Here is a 17,883-nt window from a genome sequence, read left to right as displayed (position 1 = left end):
GACATGATTGGAGCAGCCTAGTAGGGAGGAAGAGCCTATTCGAAGGTGCTTTTAAAATTAACCTCTGACAACAGTATAATGTCCTTCCTATAAAAACAGGGAATGCTTTGAACAAAACTACTACCCCTACACTTTCCTCCCACTGTAAGGAGGTGCAGGATTACATGGTATCACACTGACGCCATGTGGTGTGAACATGCATTACAGCCAAAAGTGTCATGTAAATTCAACTCAAATCCAAACACTTCACATTTGTTTGCATTCAAAGTGAATGGTGCAATTGAAGTGAATTCATTTTGTACAAACATAAATTGTCTCTTTATACCTGCTTAACAGATTTGTGAAAGATTAATGTAAAACACCAAATTTGAATGCATGTGAATACTACAGCCTCAATCAACGCAGCCAAGCACAATTTACCGGTGTAAATGGAGCATTTAATGGCAATAATGAAACGTCTCTACCAAGGATGCCAAAGATCAATTTTTCACGATACAATGACTGTAGAAGATATTCCTAAGCATCAATATATTGCAAAATTGTTATGCAAGTTTGAAATAAAAAGCATCAGAAAAGTTCGGATTCACAAACATGCTTAGGTTCAAAATAATATTTCAAAAACCTATCCATATGGGCTTCCCTTCCATTTTTGTTTGTTACATTTTTTTTGGAAGCTAGCATGAGCCTCCTTTCACCTGAAAATAAGAGAAGGAACGGTACTTACGTCATATTTTTACCAGCGTCAACAACAGATACAGTGCTGTCGTGGCTGACCCATGCCAGGCGGTTTCCTGTGGCAGAGAAAGAAACACTGTGGACCCAACCACCACTACCAGCACCCCCAAACTCTACCATCACCTGTCCGAAAGACATTTTGGAACCCCAGGGTGTGGCAGAAGGCTTTGTGTCTACTTCTTTGATGTAAGCAGAAAATACTCTAAAGAAAATAGAAATTGAATTGTCAGAAGCATGTGTTGGAGCAAGGTTAATGACATTCTGCCTGGTTAAATAAAAGATAGCATGGCAGCACTAAACTGATCATAGAATCATACAAATTTACAGCACGCAAGGAGGCCGTTTCAGCCCATCATGTCCGCGCCGGCCGACAAAGAGCTATCCAGCCTAATCCCACTTTCCAGCTCTTGGTCCGTAGCCTTGTAGATTTTGGCACTTCCAAGTGAACATCCAAGCACTTTTTAAAATGTGATGAGGGTTTCTGCCTCTACCACCCTTTCAGGCAGTGAGTTCCAGACCCCCACCACTCTCTGGGTGAAAAGATTTCCCCTTAAATCTCCTATAAACCTCCGACCAATTACTTTAAATCTATGCCCCCTGGTTGTTGACCTCTCTGCTAAGGGAAACAGGTTCTTCCTATCCACTCTATCTAGGCCCCTCATAATTTTAAACATCTCAATAAGGTCTCCCCCCTCAGCCTCCTCTGTTCCAAAGAAAACAAACCAAGCCTATCCAATCTTTCCTCATAGCTAAAATTCTCCAGTCCAGACAACATGCTTGTAATTCTCCTCTGTACCCTTTCTAGTGTAATCACATCTTTCCTGTAATGCGGTGACCAGAACTGCACGCAGTACTCTAGCTGTGGCCTAACTAGCGTTTTATACAGTTCAAGCATAGCCTCCCTGCTCTTGTATTCTACACCCCGGCTAATAAAGGCAAGTATTCCATATGCCTTCTTAACCACCTTATCTACCTGGCCGGCTACCTTCAAGGATCTGTGGACATGCACTCCAAGGTTCCTTTGTTCCTCTACACTGCATTACAAAGTATTTGGTGCAAGACAGAAGTGCTGGTGAGGTAATGCACTAATACTGTGCGAGCATCTTACTGTTATACAACTTAGCCTTTCTGCTATTAGGCCAACAGGCAGAATTGAGACTGAAGTGAATGTCATCATGGTGCTTGTGTAAGGGTTTTTGATTTTAGTAGTTTCCTTCTATTGCTAGCTTTACCTGCTAAAAAGTCTTCCAGTGACAAAAGGTTTTGGAACCTACATAGGGGCAACTGAAAGCAAAATGTCTGGATAATAGAGGGAGTAGGGTATGAGAAAACCCAAGATTAATTCCAACCACTTTCTTTAAACATTTTTTACCACTATTATTTAACCCCTTTAAAGGTAATAGTCATTTTAAGGCCAGAATGGCAGCAGGGATGAAGCAACTTCTATAATTGATATTAAATTTGCTATACATGTTTTGCACTCCTTATTTGGACATCACCATTTTGTCACGCCTCCATGTGGTGTCTCAGTAGGATTTTGGATATTTGTATTAACTAAAAGGCAGCCGTTTCTCTGATTGGCTCTCCATTATCAAATGATCTACTGCTAATTGGTCCCCTTGGAGGATAAGCCACACCTTGAAGTTTCTCTGGAATCTGTAACTGGAACCGCCCTTCCCAAGTTCTGAATGATTTTACTTTCTAATTTGTTATTCCATCCATTTTGACTTCAGAAGCCAGAGGATAGATCTCCCCAAAAACCACAAAGTTCCAGCCGAAGTTCCTTACCACAGCGCAAGTGCATCCCTCCCACCAAAGCAAGTGCTGCCTCCCACAGCCTAAGTCCCTTTCCCCAGCCCAAGTACATCCCTCCTCCAGCTGAAGACCCTCACCCAAACCTTACCACCACCCCTCCCCCCCCTTCCGCCATAGATGGGGCATTGTGTGCGGATTGTTAACAGGTTTATTGGGTATGAAGTGAATAGTGACAGTGTCGTGACTTCGAGATTTCATCCACCCAAACGATGTCCCTTGTAACACACGCACTGAGCTTGCACACACCAGGGGGTTGGAAGAAAATGATCCCTCTCCAAGTTCCCTCTCTCCCCTCCCCACCACCAGTCTCCCTCTCTCCCCGCGCTCTCTTCGTGCCCCCCACCCCCACGCTTGCTCTCTTCTCCCCCCCCTCCCTCCCCCCCCGTGCTCTCTCTTTTCTCCCCCCAACACCCCACCCCCGTGCTCTCTTTCTTCTCCTCTCCACCTCCGTGCTCTCTCTCCGCCCCCCCCCGCGCTCTCTCCCTCTCCCCCGCCCCCCCTTCTCCCCCGCCCCGTCCGCTCTCTCTTCTCCCCCGCCCCGTACTCTCTCACTTTCTCTTCCCCCCCCTCCCCGTGCTGTCTCACTCTCTTCCCTCCCCCCCCCATACTGCCTCGCTCACTCTCCCCCCTCATACTGCCTCGCTCACTCTTCCCCCCCATACTGCCTCGCTCACTCTTCCCCCCCCCATACTGCCTCGCTCACTCTCCCCCCCCCCCCCCCCCCGTGCTCTGTCTCTCACTCTCTCTCTCTCTCTCCCCCCAGCCCGCCCCCACACTGTCTCTCTCTCCCCCCCCCTCCCCCGTGCTGACTCTCTCTCTCTTTCCCTCCCCCCCACCCCATGCTGTGCCTCTCGCTCTCTTTCCCCACCTCCCCCCAATGCTGTCTCTCTCACTCACTCTCTCTCCTCCCCACCCCCCTGCCCCATGCTGTCTCGCTTTCTCTTCCCCCCCCCCCCCGTGCTCTCACTTTCTCTCCCCCCTTCCTCCCTCCCCCCCTCTCCTCCCTCCTCCCCTCTCCTCCTCCCCTCTCCTCCTCCCCTCTCTCTCCTCTCTCCTCCCTCCCTCCCTCCCCCTCCATGTCTCTCTCCACTCGGGGCTTGCGGATGGCTCAAGGCCCCCTTGGGGTTTGCGGTGCTGCGGGTGGCTCGGGGCCCGGTCGTAGGCTCGGGGCTGCGGGTGGCTCAGTCGATGCGTTCGGCTGCTCGGGCCTGCTGCTAGTTAAATGGATTGGAGGCAACATGGTGTTGGATCGGGGCCAGTTCAGGCTCGGGGGGAGATAGGAGAGGAGGACGCACGCGCAGAAAAGGGTTAGTGGGAATTGCACGTTGGAGCGGGGGGGGACACACGTAGTCGGTGATATTGGTCCTAACTCTCGCTTCTGCGCATGCGTCAGGACATGCATGCGCAGAAGGGAGATTTAGTTCAAATAGTTACTCCGTAGAATTTTGCCCATGTTAGAGCTGCAGCTGGACAATTCTACCACTGGAGCAGGCTTCATAAACTCCAGATCCCCATACCAATACCATCACTAAATCAATTTGCTTTGCCCCGACTTTCTGTGGGCAACACCATGAGAAATCCACCTGTGTTGATTTAAGTATAAAGGGATTTTCCATCTGCATAGTTTGAAGTTTCCCAATTTGAATTTTCCTGATAATCTCCATTAAAAACAAAAACTATATAAAAAAAAAGTAAAATACAATCAATTTTAATATTTACTTATAGCTCTCATTTGTTGGAGACAACTCAAAGTGTCTGTATATTATATTATGCACTAATTTGTAACATATTACAAAATTCTACAATTTTGACATTTAAATTACAAAACTAGTACCCCTGTTTAAATGCGATAGGTTTCTATTTCCCACACCAGTCATCTTTATAGTCTTTCAGCAACTGACAATTTAATGCAGCTTTAAGAAATAGGAGCAGGAGCAGGCCATTTGGCCTTTTGAGCTGCTCCGCCATTCAATAAGATCATGGCTGATCTGGGCAGTTCTGGGCTTTGGATACATACCTACCAAGAACTAGGTTCAGACTGTTCAAAATAAAGGCCCCAGACTGAATGAGTCATCAGCTCAGAAGATTTTTCATTGAATGTATCTGTTTATTGCTAATATGATCAGATATACACCAGTACTTGCACTGTATCCCAATGATGCAAGCAGTCTTTTGCAGTAGAGCAGGGGTGACCAACCCTTGAAGTCCAGGCAACGCAAGTTATATCAGTGCTTATATTTCTTAAACGATTGCTTGTCCTGTTGGAATTTTGTGGGTCTGGAGATTTGGGAAGGGCCTTTTTTTTTTAAAAGCACTAACACCTCGTTAATGAATTGTAAATCAGAAGATGAAAATCTGTTATTAGCACCAACTATATGCAAATTAACAAACACACAGACTTAAACTTTGTATTTGGCCTCCTAGGCCCCATGACACACATGTGCTCTATGAAGACAAAAGTCTGGTCACCCTTGCTTTTGAGGAACCAAATAAGAACATAAGAAATAGGAACAGGAGTAGGCCATATGGCCCCTCGAGCCTGCCCCGTCATTCAGTAAGATCATGGCTGATCTGATCATGGACTCAGCTCCACTTCCCTGGAGTGAAATGGCCATGTCAAGTCTATGACTGCTACATCATGTTGCCTTCTGAGTTAGCGATTCTTTCCTTACCATCTCTCAAGTCCCACAGTGCTGCATATTTTTGAACAAGCCACCAGTATGCAAACACTAGAATGATCGAAGGCCACTTGCCCTCCAATTCACCTTCACACAATGTGGGTAAAGTACCTACTCTCAGCTTGATGCAGCATTTCAAAGCCATTAAAGATATTGGTAACTGAAGAGTGTTGATCCCAAACAAGTCGCATCACTCCATGCCAGACGATACATGCTCAGACAATAAGTTTACAAAATGAATTCATTAACACTTCAATTTTCAGCCATATTTGATCATCACCCACCATTAAATGAACCACTAAATTATGGGTTGGAAATCGGTGGTTACGGGTTGGAAATCGGTGGTTACGGGTTGGAAATCGGTGGTTACTGGTGTGCCACTGGGATCGGTGCTGGGACCACAACTGTTTACAATATACATAGATGACCTGGAAGAGGGGACAGAGTGTAATGTAACAAAATTTGCAGATGACAAAGATTAGTGGGAAAGCAGGTTGTGTAGAGGACACAGAGAGGCTGCAAAGAGATTTGGATAGGTTAAGCGAATGGGCTAAGGTTTGGCAGATGGAATACAATGTCGGAAAGTGTGAGGTCATCCACCTTGGGAAAAAAAAAAAACAGTAAAAGGGAATATTATTTGAATGGGGAGAAATTACAACATGCTGAGGTGCAGAGGGACCTGGGGGCCCTTGTGCATGAATCCCAAAAAGTTAGTTTGCAGGTGCAGCAGGTAATCAGGAAGGCAAATGGAATGTTGGCCTTCATTGCGAGAGGGATGGAGTACAAAAGCAGGGAGGTCCTGCTGCAACTGTATAGGGTATTGGTAAGGCCGCACCTGGAGTACTGTCTGCAGTTTTGGTCACCTTACTTAAGGAAGGATATACTGGCTTTGGAGGGGGTACAGAGACGATTCACTAGGCTGATTCCGGAGATGAGGGGGTTACCTTATGATGATAGATTGAGCAGACTGGGTCTTTACTCGTTGGAGTTCAGAAGGGTGAGGGGTGATCTAATAGAAACATTTAAAATAATGAAAGGGATAGACAAGATAGAGGCGGAGAGGTTGTTTCCACTGGTCGGGAGACTAGAACTAGGGGGCACAGCCTCAAAATACGGGGGAGCCAATTTAAAACCGAGTTGAGAAGGAATTTCTTCTCCCAGAGGGTTGTGAATCTGTGGAATTCTCTGCCCAAGGAAGCAGTTGAGGCTAGCTCATTGAATGTATTCAAGTCACAGATAGATAGATTTTTAACCAATAAGGGAATTAAGGGTTACGGGGAGCGGGCGGGTAAGTGGAGCTGAGTCCACAGCCAGATCAGCCATGATCTTATTGAATGGCGGAGCAGGCTCGAGGGGCTAGATGGCCTACTCCTGTTCCTAATTCTTATGTTCTTATGCAGTCATGCCATCAAACGCTTGGAAATGACCCATCAATGCATCCAAAGCGGTTTACATCATTTTAATTGTGAGATCTGCTCATTTTTGCTGATTGATTTATAAGGACTACAATAGATTTTACTCTCTAAAGCTATTACTAACTTATGAATGAATGCATGTAAAATCTCCTTATATCAGTCACTGTGACATAGAATAACGCAAATCATAAAATCAACGCATTCCAACTATTGGTCACAAGACAACTTTTATACCAGACTTTTCCATGCAAGATATTCAGTTCATTAAATTCTAATGCTGAATAAGCAGTGAAATATAATACTTCCAATCTATTGTATTTTCAAATAATCCAGTAATGCAGGTTATTACAGGAAATTGTCAAATGATGCACTACATTTTAGATCTCTGTGATAAGATTGAAAGCACTCTTTGTCCTTTGTGACTTAATCTTCAAACATTGGAAAACTTCCACAGTAAATATACAATATAGCAAGAAAACCAATTAAAACAAAGAGCTTAGATGAGTAAATTCAACTTCAGAGTTCAGATGTTTTTCTTCTGAGGCAGAATGTAGGAGATGATATGAAGCCATAGGTAGTGGGCAGAAGTGTGGAAAATGGAATTAAGTGTAGACTATGAAGTACATTTTGGCAAAATATCACAAAGGATTTGTAAGATTCTCAGTGGAGTGAAGGAAGCGAAAGATCTATGGATGCAAGATTACGTTATTGAAGATAGGATTACAGGTGAAAAGAATACTGCAAACGGGACCTTGGTTTTATAAGCAGCAGCATTGAATACAATAGGTTCACCAGAGTGATTCCTGAAATGGGGTGATTGTCCTATGAGGAGAGATTGAGTAGATTAGGCCTATATTCTCTAGAGTTTAGAAGAATGAGAGGTGATCACATTGAAACATACAAAACATTGAAACATTCTTAGTGTTTGACAAGGTAGATGCAGGGAGGATGTTTCCTCTGGCTGGGGAGTCTAGAACCAGGGGTCACAGTCTCAGAAGAAGGGGTCGGCCATTTAGGACTGAGATGAGAAGTAACTTTTTCACTCAGAGGGTGGTGAATCTTTGGAATTCTCTACCCCAGAGGGCGGTGGAGGCTCACTCTTTGAGTATATTCAAGACAGAGATAGATAAAGTTTTTGGATATTAAGGGAATCAAGGGATATGGGGATAGTGCAGGAAAGTGGAGTTGAGGTAGAAGATTAGCCATGATCTCATTGAATGGCGGAGTAGGCCTGAGGGGCCGAATGCCCTAATTCTTATGTAATAGCTAGGAGTTAGTGAATTGGTAGAAGATGCTGGTTATGCCAAAGTTAGAGAAAAGATATCGGGGCCGTGGAAAATTGTAATGCAGATTCAGTAAGATTACAACAAGAATGAGATGATATAGTTTGGTGACTACGACTGTGTTCACTGGAGAAGAGAAGCTTAAGGGGATCTAATAGAAGTATTAAAATTATGAAAGGGTTTGAGAGAGCGAATAATGGAAGATTATTTCCACTGTGATGAATTGGCGCCAAGGGAGTATAAATGGGATTGATACCAGGAAAAGAGATCAAAAGGATATTGTTCGCCCAAAGAATGAAAAATATTGTACTAAAACAGTCAATGATATTTAAGAAGGTAGCAGACAGACACTTGGAACATACAAGGAAAGTGAATTGAAATGCGATTACTGTCAATAGCTGTGGAGAGCGCTACCTGCAGCACAGGCAACAGCTGAAGTGACGCTATAATTACTAATCCTCCTTGGAGCCCCATGGATTAAGGAGGGCAAAACTGGCCAGGTTTCCAGCACCTGAATGATCTTTTTCTTCTACATCAAAATCTGTATGACTGCGATAATCTGCCCGAAATTCACTCCAAGAGTTTAGGACATCATCTGAATCCTTAAATTGGATTGCTACCTAATCCACAAAGTTTTTCAAAGAAAATATAATTTTCTTGGAGAGAGGAGGTTGTATGAAATTAATTTGGATGTGGCATTATATATGCATGATCAAGCCATAGCACCCATAACTTATTTTAAAACCGCCAACAGAAGCTGCAGTGCCCCTCACCTGCATTTGAAGTCACACGAGCCTGCTGCCAGTAAGACATTATTGGGATGCCAGTCAAGGCTAAGGATAGTAGAACGAATTGGCTTCTTGATGTGTTTACTCACCCACCTGGAACAAAGAACTACAGCTAATTACGTTAAAGCTTAACAGATGCACTCTTTCATTAACCAGCAGAATACGAATGTCACCTAAAATGTAACTTATGATCTTGAAACTTTTATTCACCTGATTCAAAGATCTCTCCCTGTTCCATTCCGCACCCCCGACCTTCACTGTTTTGGACTGCGTCATTTCATGAGTAAGGGCGCAGATGGGCCCAGTTCCAGGCCTCAGCCAATGCTGCACAAGTGGTGGACACTAGGTCTAAAACAGCTCTTGGGTCAATTTAACCTTAATTTTCCTTGCCAGTCTCAAAAAGAGATAGCATCTCAGCCCGAGCTCAGCCTCTCCCTCCGAAGGCTTAGGCGAGAAAAACGCAACTGTGTGAACAATTGGGGACATAAACCTGCATATCCCAGCATGCAGCAATGCGATTTTACATGCTGTAAGTTAACTGAAAGGAAGGGTTAATGGAACAAAGTGCTTGCAGAGGATGTCAAATTTGGAGATGGGGTTAAAACAGCAGAAGTAAAACAAATACAAAGGGATCTGTATAGATTGAGAAGATGGGCTGATGACTGGCAAATGGCAATTACACAGGCAAATGCTAGATGAGACGAGAGAAGAGAACTAAACAGTGCAGATAGAAACTAAATACCCCCTACAGGATATAACATTAATGGACAGCTCACTGAAATCAATAGTGCAGTATTTGGCAGCAATCAGGAAAGCTAACCAAATCTTGGTGCAAAAACTAAGATAACAACAAATCCGTACAAGGTACTGCAATGACTACATCTGAAAAATGGTATATCCAAGATATGGAGGCAGCACAGAAAAGGGTAACTAAACAGATACCTTGCTTAAGGCACTGGAGTCATGAGGAAAGGCTGAAGAGTTTGGGATACTATGCAAAAGGCAAGACTCCATGGAGGTATTATTCAACATTCTTAAGGCAACAGAGAAATCAAACCTTGATTATACACTCGAGATTTCCACAACTCCAGAATCGGGGACATAGGTTTAAGCTTAAAAGACAGAACATGGACTGCCCAGGGAGGAAGATAATGTGGAAGCATTCAAGGGGGAAATTAGATATTTAAGGGAATGGACAACTGAAAAGTATTCACTTTAGAGATCAGCCAGATGGACTGTAGCACCTTTTCTATTTCTGTACTTCCCCATTAGTTCCTATAAAAATTAAATAAAGTATTAGATAAATATTGATCACTTCCTTAGATGGCGCAGCTGGTTAAGGCAGCGAGCAACTGTGCTCCAAAGACCAGAAAGGTCCCATATTTGATTCTTGGTCTATGCTGAGTTAGCAGAAGGCTGCTAGGAGTGCGACAATTGTTCACAGTACCCATGCCTTTGATTAGGGGGAAGGGCAAAAGTTGGCCAGGGTTCTTGCACTGGATATCAATCCATCAGCCCCTGCTGCAAAGTGCATGCATGTGAATGAAGAGGAGGCTCAGCAATGATGCACCCAGTGGTCGAGCAAACATTGATGGTTATACATAAAGAATGGAGTGGTGGAGGGCACCTAGTGCCTACAAAACTAGCCAAACGAGGAGTCAATACTTTCAAGATATGAGATGGAGAGGTCAGAACAATGATTGGAAAAGAAAATTATAAAATAAAGCATATTAACAAAAGTCTTTGAAGACTGCTGTTGTATTTAGAAAGAACTTCCTATTCTATATATTTTTTTAAAAACTACTAAGGAAACATACTATTTAAACAGTTTTAAATGTTATTGTTCTAATTAGCCAGAGGTTAAAACCAACCTGCACAAATCAAAAAAATGAAAGCTAAAAATACGTTTGTCACTGAAACAATGTCACCCATCTTCTGTGGAACATGACCTGAATAAGTGCACTGAATGCGCACACTGTAAGCCTGCCCATAATTGCTAGCACAAAGAAAAAGACCGTGATCCAATTTTCTCCCATCTATTAATATATTTAACAGTCCCTCTGAGGAATGCAAAACAAGGTTTGAAAATAAAGTGTCAGTATATTCTAATACTATGAATTAGTAAATGCGCAACGCGGATTCAGGCTAAATGAACAAAAAGTCATATTTATGGGCATAGTCTCAAACCATGTTTTCAAAACTTTAATGCTTCTCAAGGGTTTATTTATGTCGATACGTCTCATTAATCAACAATCCTATCTAATTTGACAGTAAAAGGAATGTTCCTATGACTATTATGTACCTGACTACAGGACAAAGATTATAAATAACTGACAATAATGCTGACGTACCAGACCAGTAACAAAACAGTGCCAGTGGCTGAAAAACCCAATTCCTCAGTAGGCACCCAACGCTGGCGGCACTCTTGATTTTACCATGTACTCACTCACCAATCATTTTCTCCTTCAAAGTAGCACACTGAGATCAGCCGAGCACCACTACCTACAGCAAACTTATTTTCCTGAGGAGACCACTTCACAAACGTCGCAGCGCGGTTAATTCTTAGAATGACCAACGTTGGTTTCCACACACCGTCTTTCTGACTCCACACGTAAGCATTACGGTCAGCGCCACAGGTTACAATGCGATCACTCTGGGGAGCCCAGTCAATGCCTGTACAGAGAATACAGCAACCAATTCAGTGTCAATTCTTTAGGAACTCAACAACCAGAACATGTCACAGCAGCACAGTCAAGGTAAGTCTTATTCATGCTGCCATATTTCTTTTCTTTGATTTCAAATGTCAAAGAAAACATTGAGGATTTTATTTAAAATAAAAATGGTTAAGTTTAGGTCCATCATTTATGTGTCAAAATACACCTGGTCAAAACTGAAAGTTCTTAGACTCTCTTATTTCAATTATACATAATCTAACCATTGTTAGTTAGCAAAAATAATGGCCAAATGTATATAGTTGTCATGGTGGTCACATCTGTCCAAGTCTAATTTAAAGGATGCATATTGGAACTTGTCACTAATTATAACAAGTTCAATTATAGTTTAGCTGCATTTCACTAAGTTTGTGTTTTTGAAATATGTCATTTCGAAAGATTCTACAATGCTTATCGGCTAAAGTTAGTTCATTTATCATTCTCAAAATGCAACCTAATGGCATGCCAAAAATGCTTTCAAACCAATAGGAGACATGACAAATTTTTGTAATACATCCCCTCCCCATCTTATTGTACCTGATATGTGTGTGTGTGCGTGCGCGCGCGCGAGCGCGAGAGAGAAAGAGACATGGTTGGATGTAGATCTGATTGAAATTACATGGCAAGAAAATCTCACAGCAAAAAATGTTTAGCAATTCTGAAATATTCTTCCATTCTGGCCCTTCTATCACAATCAATATCATGAAATGTCATGCTCCAGGAGTTAAACTCTTGAAAAACACCTGCTCAATTTACATTTGGATTCTTAAAATGTCTCACATTCCTCCTGAGTTGAAGGAAATAGCTAAAAGGGAAAACACAATAATGCTAACTAAGAAACCTACAATTAAATCTGAAGAATTTTAGTCTAGTTAGTACAGTACATCCTTCTTGACAGTAGTGAATCTGTGATCAGACTGAAGTGCTCTCAGGCAAAATAATCAGCTTTATGTGATCTGTCTTACTAATTTGGCAGGTTATCTTGTAGGCACGCCTCAAAAGCAGTCCAAAGTTAATTTACCTCCAAAAGTTGTTTTGTAATTGAGACCTGGATACACTTTCAAAAGAGAACAACCAACTTCAGCATTCAAAAAAAAACAGATTTGGTTTGTCCAATTTAATTTTGAATATAAATGGTGATTCTAATTGCATTAGGCAAATTAGATAGTTAATGAGTCCAAAAGAGCAGAACTAAGGGGATTTGCTGCCACTAAAATATATTTGGTGAACACTTACACTTGTGCCTTATACATGCAATATGAAGATCTTTCAGTCACAAAGTCCATTAAAAAAACACAGATAAAAGCCTACATGCCCACAGAAACCTTATTGCAAAGGTTTGCTCTGGAGGAGAGACTGCCTCTTTGTAGTATTACCTCTCCTGAGCTTCACATGGCAGCTCCAAAATGGAATTGTCACACAAGCTGTTCCAGGAACACAGCCGGTCTACAGAGTCCCCCAAAAAGCAACAACGGCTCTTTATTTGTATAAATTCATTAATACAAGGTGTTTCAGTAATTTAAGAATTTATTCGTATTTGCAAACGGGAGCATCCTTGCTCTCCCATCCTCATTTTAACTTGATCTTTTCAATGTCAGGAGGAAATCATATCAATGCTACTTGGAATATGGCCAAGTCAGAAGAGGGAAGTGCACAGAGCCAATGTTTTTCTGCCTTTTGTTTCACAAATAGAATTTACAGCTCTGGTCACTCTGCCTTCCATTGATTGCACAGCTCAACAGCTTAAATTTCTGTAATACAGGAAGGTGCCATACCGATTTACATTGAGGAAAAACTCAGATTGAGCGCTCATTGGCGATATCATAGGCATAAACTTGGCTTTCTGCCGCTCTCCTGTTGCATCATTCGAAACACTTACAACAAAATAGAAATGGTTTGAAAATCTGCTGGTGAGAAAAACATTGCATGGTCACCTGCCTTTATTAGGACTGATATTTAGTAGCACCTTTGAATGAAGACACAATTAGGCTTAAGAAACTGATGTATTTTGACCTGGAATATCACAAATGAGCAACAGCTTCACTATATTAGTTGGCAATCTCAATTCTGCAGAAGAATTTGAAGTATTAAATCTGGATCCAGAAGTACTCGAGCTGTTTTTGTACCTGTTATTCGACCATTATGCTCCTTCAATTCGTGATTCTTGATCCACTGGTTTCCACTTTTCTTATAAATATGAACCTCGTGGTTATTAGGGCTAAGTGCTATCTCTGTAAAAACCAGAAAAACAACTAGTAAAAATGCAGAGATTAAAAATCACCAATTAAAGCAGCGCGCAGCTTACTTTTACCAGCGTAACACTGTTAAAACATATAAAAATTTAATTTAAACACTCATTTTTATATTAAAAAAAACCTGTCCATTAAGGTAAGTTTATTTTTAACCTTATTAAAACGCAAACAATTTAAAACTTTTTTTCTAAAACATTCAATTTCAAATATGCGAGGTGTTTTATATTTATTATGCTGTGTTTGTGTTTTAGGGGGGTTTTCTCATTGATAGTAATGGAAACTCATAAAAACGGAGTTCCCATTTTTATCAATGAGAATACTGTATAGTGATTGGTGGTCCAGGCTCACATGACTCCAGCATGTACGTACGTGAAAGACATCTCCCCGCGCACTGCGCAGCGAATCTAGGTCTCCGACCGGAATCCTACGTTCCTCCAGGACCGTCAGGTACTTTCGTAGATTTGTTTCAGGTCGGAGGCGTTCGTACAAAGGAAGCCTCCGACCAGAATTTCCCCCCAAATAATATTGATTGAGGTAAATAGCATAGATGGATGCATTTAAGGAGAAACTAGATACGTGCACGAGAAAGTAATAGGATATGTTGATAGGTTGAGATGAAATAAGGTGAGGAGGCTCGTGTGTGTTATGTATGCAACCCTATGTAACCAGTATTATACCGCCACCTGAGGGCGTACCTGTTGGAGTCCCAAGGGATCCCAGCATCCCTTGGGAGCACTGTATATAAGCAGGCCTCCCATGCTGTACCAACACTCTGGAGTTAGAATAAAGGAACTAAGGTCACACTTACTCACGTCAACAGTACTCAGTTACACCACTTTTGTATGAACATAACAGTGTGCAGCATAAACACTGGCATAGATGTGTTGTGCCGAATGGCCTGTTTCTATGCTGTAAATTCTACATAATCCTGAACACTCCAGTAAGGGAGCAGATTATCGGTCATTGTATGGTGATGATGCAACTGAACTGATATTACCTTAACTCATATTAGGTTAGGCACTTGTACAGTTTACTGAAGTGATCATATTAAACTACAGTGCACCATCCAAACAGAACATTGGAAATCAACTGTCTTCTAATTCTATTGGAAATTAGGGAGGGTGGCATGCCATGAAACAAAGAAGATGGGCACCGGTGGCTCTTCTTTTCGTGTTGCAAATTTAATTTAGCACAACATATTTTAAAATAACAGATGGAATCATAAAAGGAGCATACGTCCATTCCTGCTCATTTAAAGTAGTTTTTTGGTCCAATTTGAATTAAGCAACTTTGATTTCAGAGTTAACTAATTAGGTTGAGTCAAAATGTACAGGGAGGATCACAAGCCAAGTATTAAAGAATACATTTTAATAAGTTGGCAGGGAGAGCAAAGTACAAATAATGAGAGAACAGATGTTTAATATTTAAAATGTGGATTTTGTTAATGATCTTTGGATTGTGTTGCTTTTTCTTATGCAAATCAATAAAACAAAATACAAACAACTTCAAGCACTAAGGTGATTATTAACTTGCAAATCAAAGAGTACTTAAAAAAAACATAATGATGACTACTACCATTGAAGAAATTTACATAGAAATACATAGAAGTTACACACAGAAACAGGCCATTCGGCTCAACCAGTCTGTGCTGGTGTTCACCCTCCACACAAGCAAATAGTTTTAATATTTACCCTTCATGTGCCCATATCGCATTATTCCCTTTCCTTCGTCCACCTATCTAGTTTGAATGTTGACAGTTTCTGACTCAACCACTAACCCAGGAAAGTAAATTCCACAGCCCCACAATTCTGTATAAAGAAATTTATCTTGCTCTCGATTTTAAATCCCTTGCCTTTAATCTCGTACCTCTGGCCCTTCGTTCTAGACCCTTTAACTACCATAAGCGGTCTGCTTCTATGTACCCCGGCCCATTCTTTATAATTTTAAACACCTCTATCGTATCACCCCATAATCTACATTGCTCTAATGAAAAAAGCCCCAACTTTTGTAAGCTTTTTGTATTTGTATTGCCGTATAACAGGAAACGACCAAATTAATCTGTATTGTACCCTTTCTAAAGCCTCAGTATCCTTTCTGTAGAGTGAAGCCCAATACTACATATAGTACTCCGATCAAGGTTTTATATAGGTTTATCATTACCTATATTCTCTATACCTCGTGATTTAAAAAATAACGAATGGAATTCTAGATTTTAAGGTCTTATCAACTCAAGGTGCTGCCTTTAAAGTCCCATCTTTCACAGCACTGTCTATTTCCATTCCGTGTATAATTATTATTTATTTTAACTCAAGTATATCACCTCACACTTATTGATATTAAATTACATCGGCCACATTTTAGTCCATTTCCCACCTTAATATCTTAGTGCAACTTCCTTTGGTCTTCTAAGGAATTAACTACACCTCCTATCTTGGTATCATCTACAAATTTCAACATTGCTCCCTCTAGGTCTGTATTCAAATCACTGGTATACACAGGGTACAGAACTGAATTCTGAGGGACACCACTAACCACTCTGGAAAAACAACCAACTCTAGTTTTTATCCCTTCTAATCAATTTTTTAAAATCCAGTTTGCCATCCTCCCCCAACTTTCATATCTTTTAATCATCTCCAGTCATCTCTTGTGTGGTACCTTGGCAAAGGCCACTTGTACCACATTTATGGTATTTTCCCCCATCTACCGTGTCTGTTAGCTCCTCAAATTTTATGACATTTGTCGAGCACAATTGTCCTTTTTGAAAGCCGTGCTGGCTACTTCTAATTATTTTCTTGTTATTAAATATGTATTAATTTCTTACAGACTTTCCCCTAATTTCTCTACTACAGCTATTGTGCTAACTAGCCCGTAAGTACCCGATTTAGCTGTTTCTTTTACAAAGAGGTACTACATTGGACATTTTCTAGTCCTCTGGCAAACATCCACATTCAATGAAGCCCTGAAATATAATTTTTAAGACCGTGATAATTTCATCCCTCATTGTATTCCGTCAGGCCCTGGTGCTTTGTCTTCCTTCAGCCTAACATATCTTAAAAAAAAATTCCTTTTATCCATCATAATATCGCTCATCTTGCTCTCAGCCACTTCAGGGTTTATCTCTGCTCAGACATCTTCTCTAGTAAAGACCAATGTGAAGTACTTATTAAATACCTGTCCCGTTTTATGATCTTAGTCTATGAATTGACAATCCTCTCCTCTCAGGGGTACCACCCTGTTTTAACAATTGAATTTTACTGATACACTTATAAGGTTGCTGTTCCTTTCGATATTTTTTTTCTTATACACATTCTTAGCTTTCCTTAACCTCGTTATTTTTTCATATTCTCGTGTTTTTAAAAAATTATTCTCATAATCCACATGGGCCCTCCTCCTCAATAGTAATTGGTTTGTAACCTCCATTTACCCATGGCATTCTAAAACTACCAGTAGTTTAGTGAACTGCTTGATAGGAGATGATATTGTGTCAGCAATGGTTTTTGACAGGAATGACTGACTGTTTTTCTCTCAAGTTAAAGGATATGCCCGTTGGACTACATTAATTATAAGCATATATTTTAAAATGTGCTATCTCATCCAAATGTAACTACAGAGTTTTTCTCGAGGATAATTGATCACATTCCTGGGCAGTGAAGGTATCCCTAACATGCGATTAACAAACCATGCGGGAGATCGAGAGCCAGCGGCAGTTGGTGAGAGGGGAGCGACCTATCAAAAGCCCAGCGGGAGATCGAGAGCCAGCGGCAGTTGGTGAGAGGGGAGCGACCTATCAAAAGCCCAGCGGGAGATCGAGAGCCAGCGGCAGTTGGTGAGAGGGGAGCGACCTATAAAAGGCGTACCGGTGCAGCTACAGCGGGAGAGAAAGCAAAATAGAAGTAGAAAGGAATCAAAAAGTGACGTCACAGCCAATGGAGTAAGTGATTGGTGAGTAGCTTTTCTTTTCTTTTTTATATCAGTAAGTGAACTTTAGCATTGTTATTACCAATTTAAGGGTATCTAAGGTTAAGGCATGGCAGGAGAGCTCGGTCACGTGATATGCTCCTCCTGTACCATGTGGGAACTCGGGGACACTTCCAGTGTCCCTGGGGGCTACATGTGTGGGAAGTGTATCCGCCTCGAGCTCTTGACGGTCCGCGTTGCGGAATTGGAGCTGAGGGTGGATTCACTCTGGAGCATCCACGATGCTGA

The 17,883-nt window shown here is 41.6% G+C and overlaps 1 protein-coding gene across 1 annotated transcript in view; it reads right to left on the bottom strand.

Annotated features, from left to right (window-relative positions):
• LOC139281227 (actin-related protein 2/3 complex subunit 1A) overlaps nt 1-17,883 on the bottom strand; it is a 42,316-nt gene that overhangs the window by 11,443 nt on the left and 12,990 nt on the right. The window contains exons 3-6 of the mRNA XM_070901281.1: nt 13,552-13,656; nt 11,165-11,387; nt 8,700-8,807; nt 725-937 (exon numbers count right to left, since the gene is read on the bottom strand). Of these exons, the coding sequence (XP_070757382.1) occupies nt 725-937; nt 8,700-8,807; nt 11,165-11,387; nt 13,552-13,656 (649 nt within the window). The remainder of the gene's footprint in view (nt 1-724; nt 938-8,699; nt 8,808-11,164; nt 11,388-13,551; nt 13,657-17,883) is intronic.

This window comes from Pristiophorus japonicus, chromosome 15 (genome assembly GCF_044704955.1).
Source record: "Pristiophorus japonicus isolate sPriJap1 chromosome 15, sPriJap1.hap1, whole genome shotgun sequence".
NCBI lineage: Eukaryota > Metazoa > Chordata > Chondrichthyes > Pristiophoridae > Pristiophorus > Pristiophorus japonicus.
Note: the sequence above shows the minus strand (reverse complement) of the source record. Positions and strands in the feature narration are given on the sequence as shown.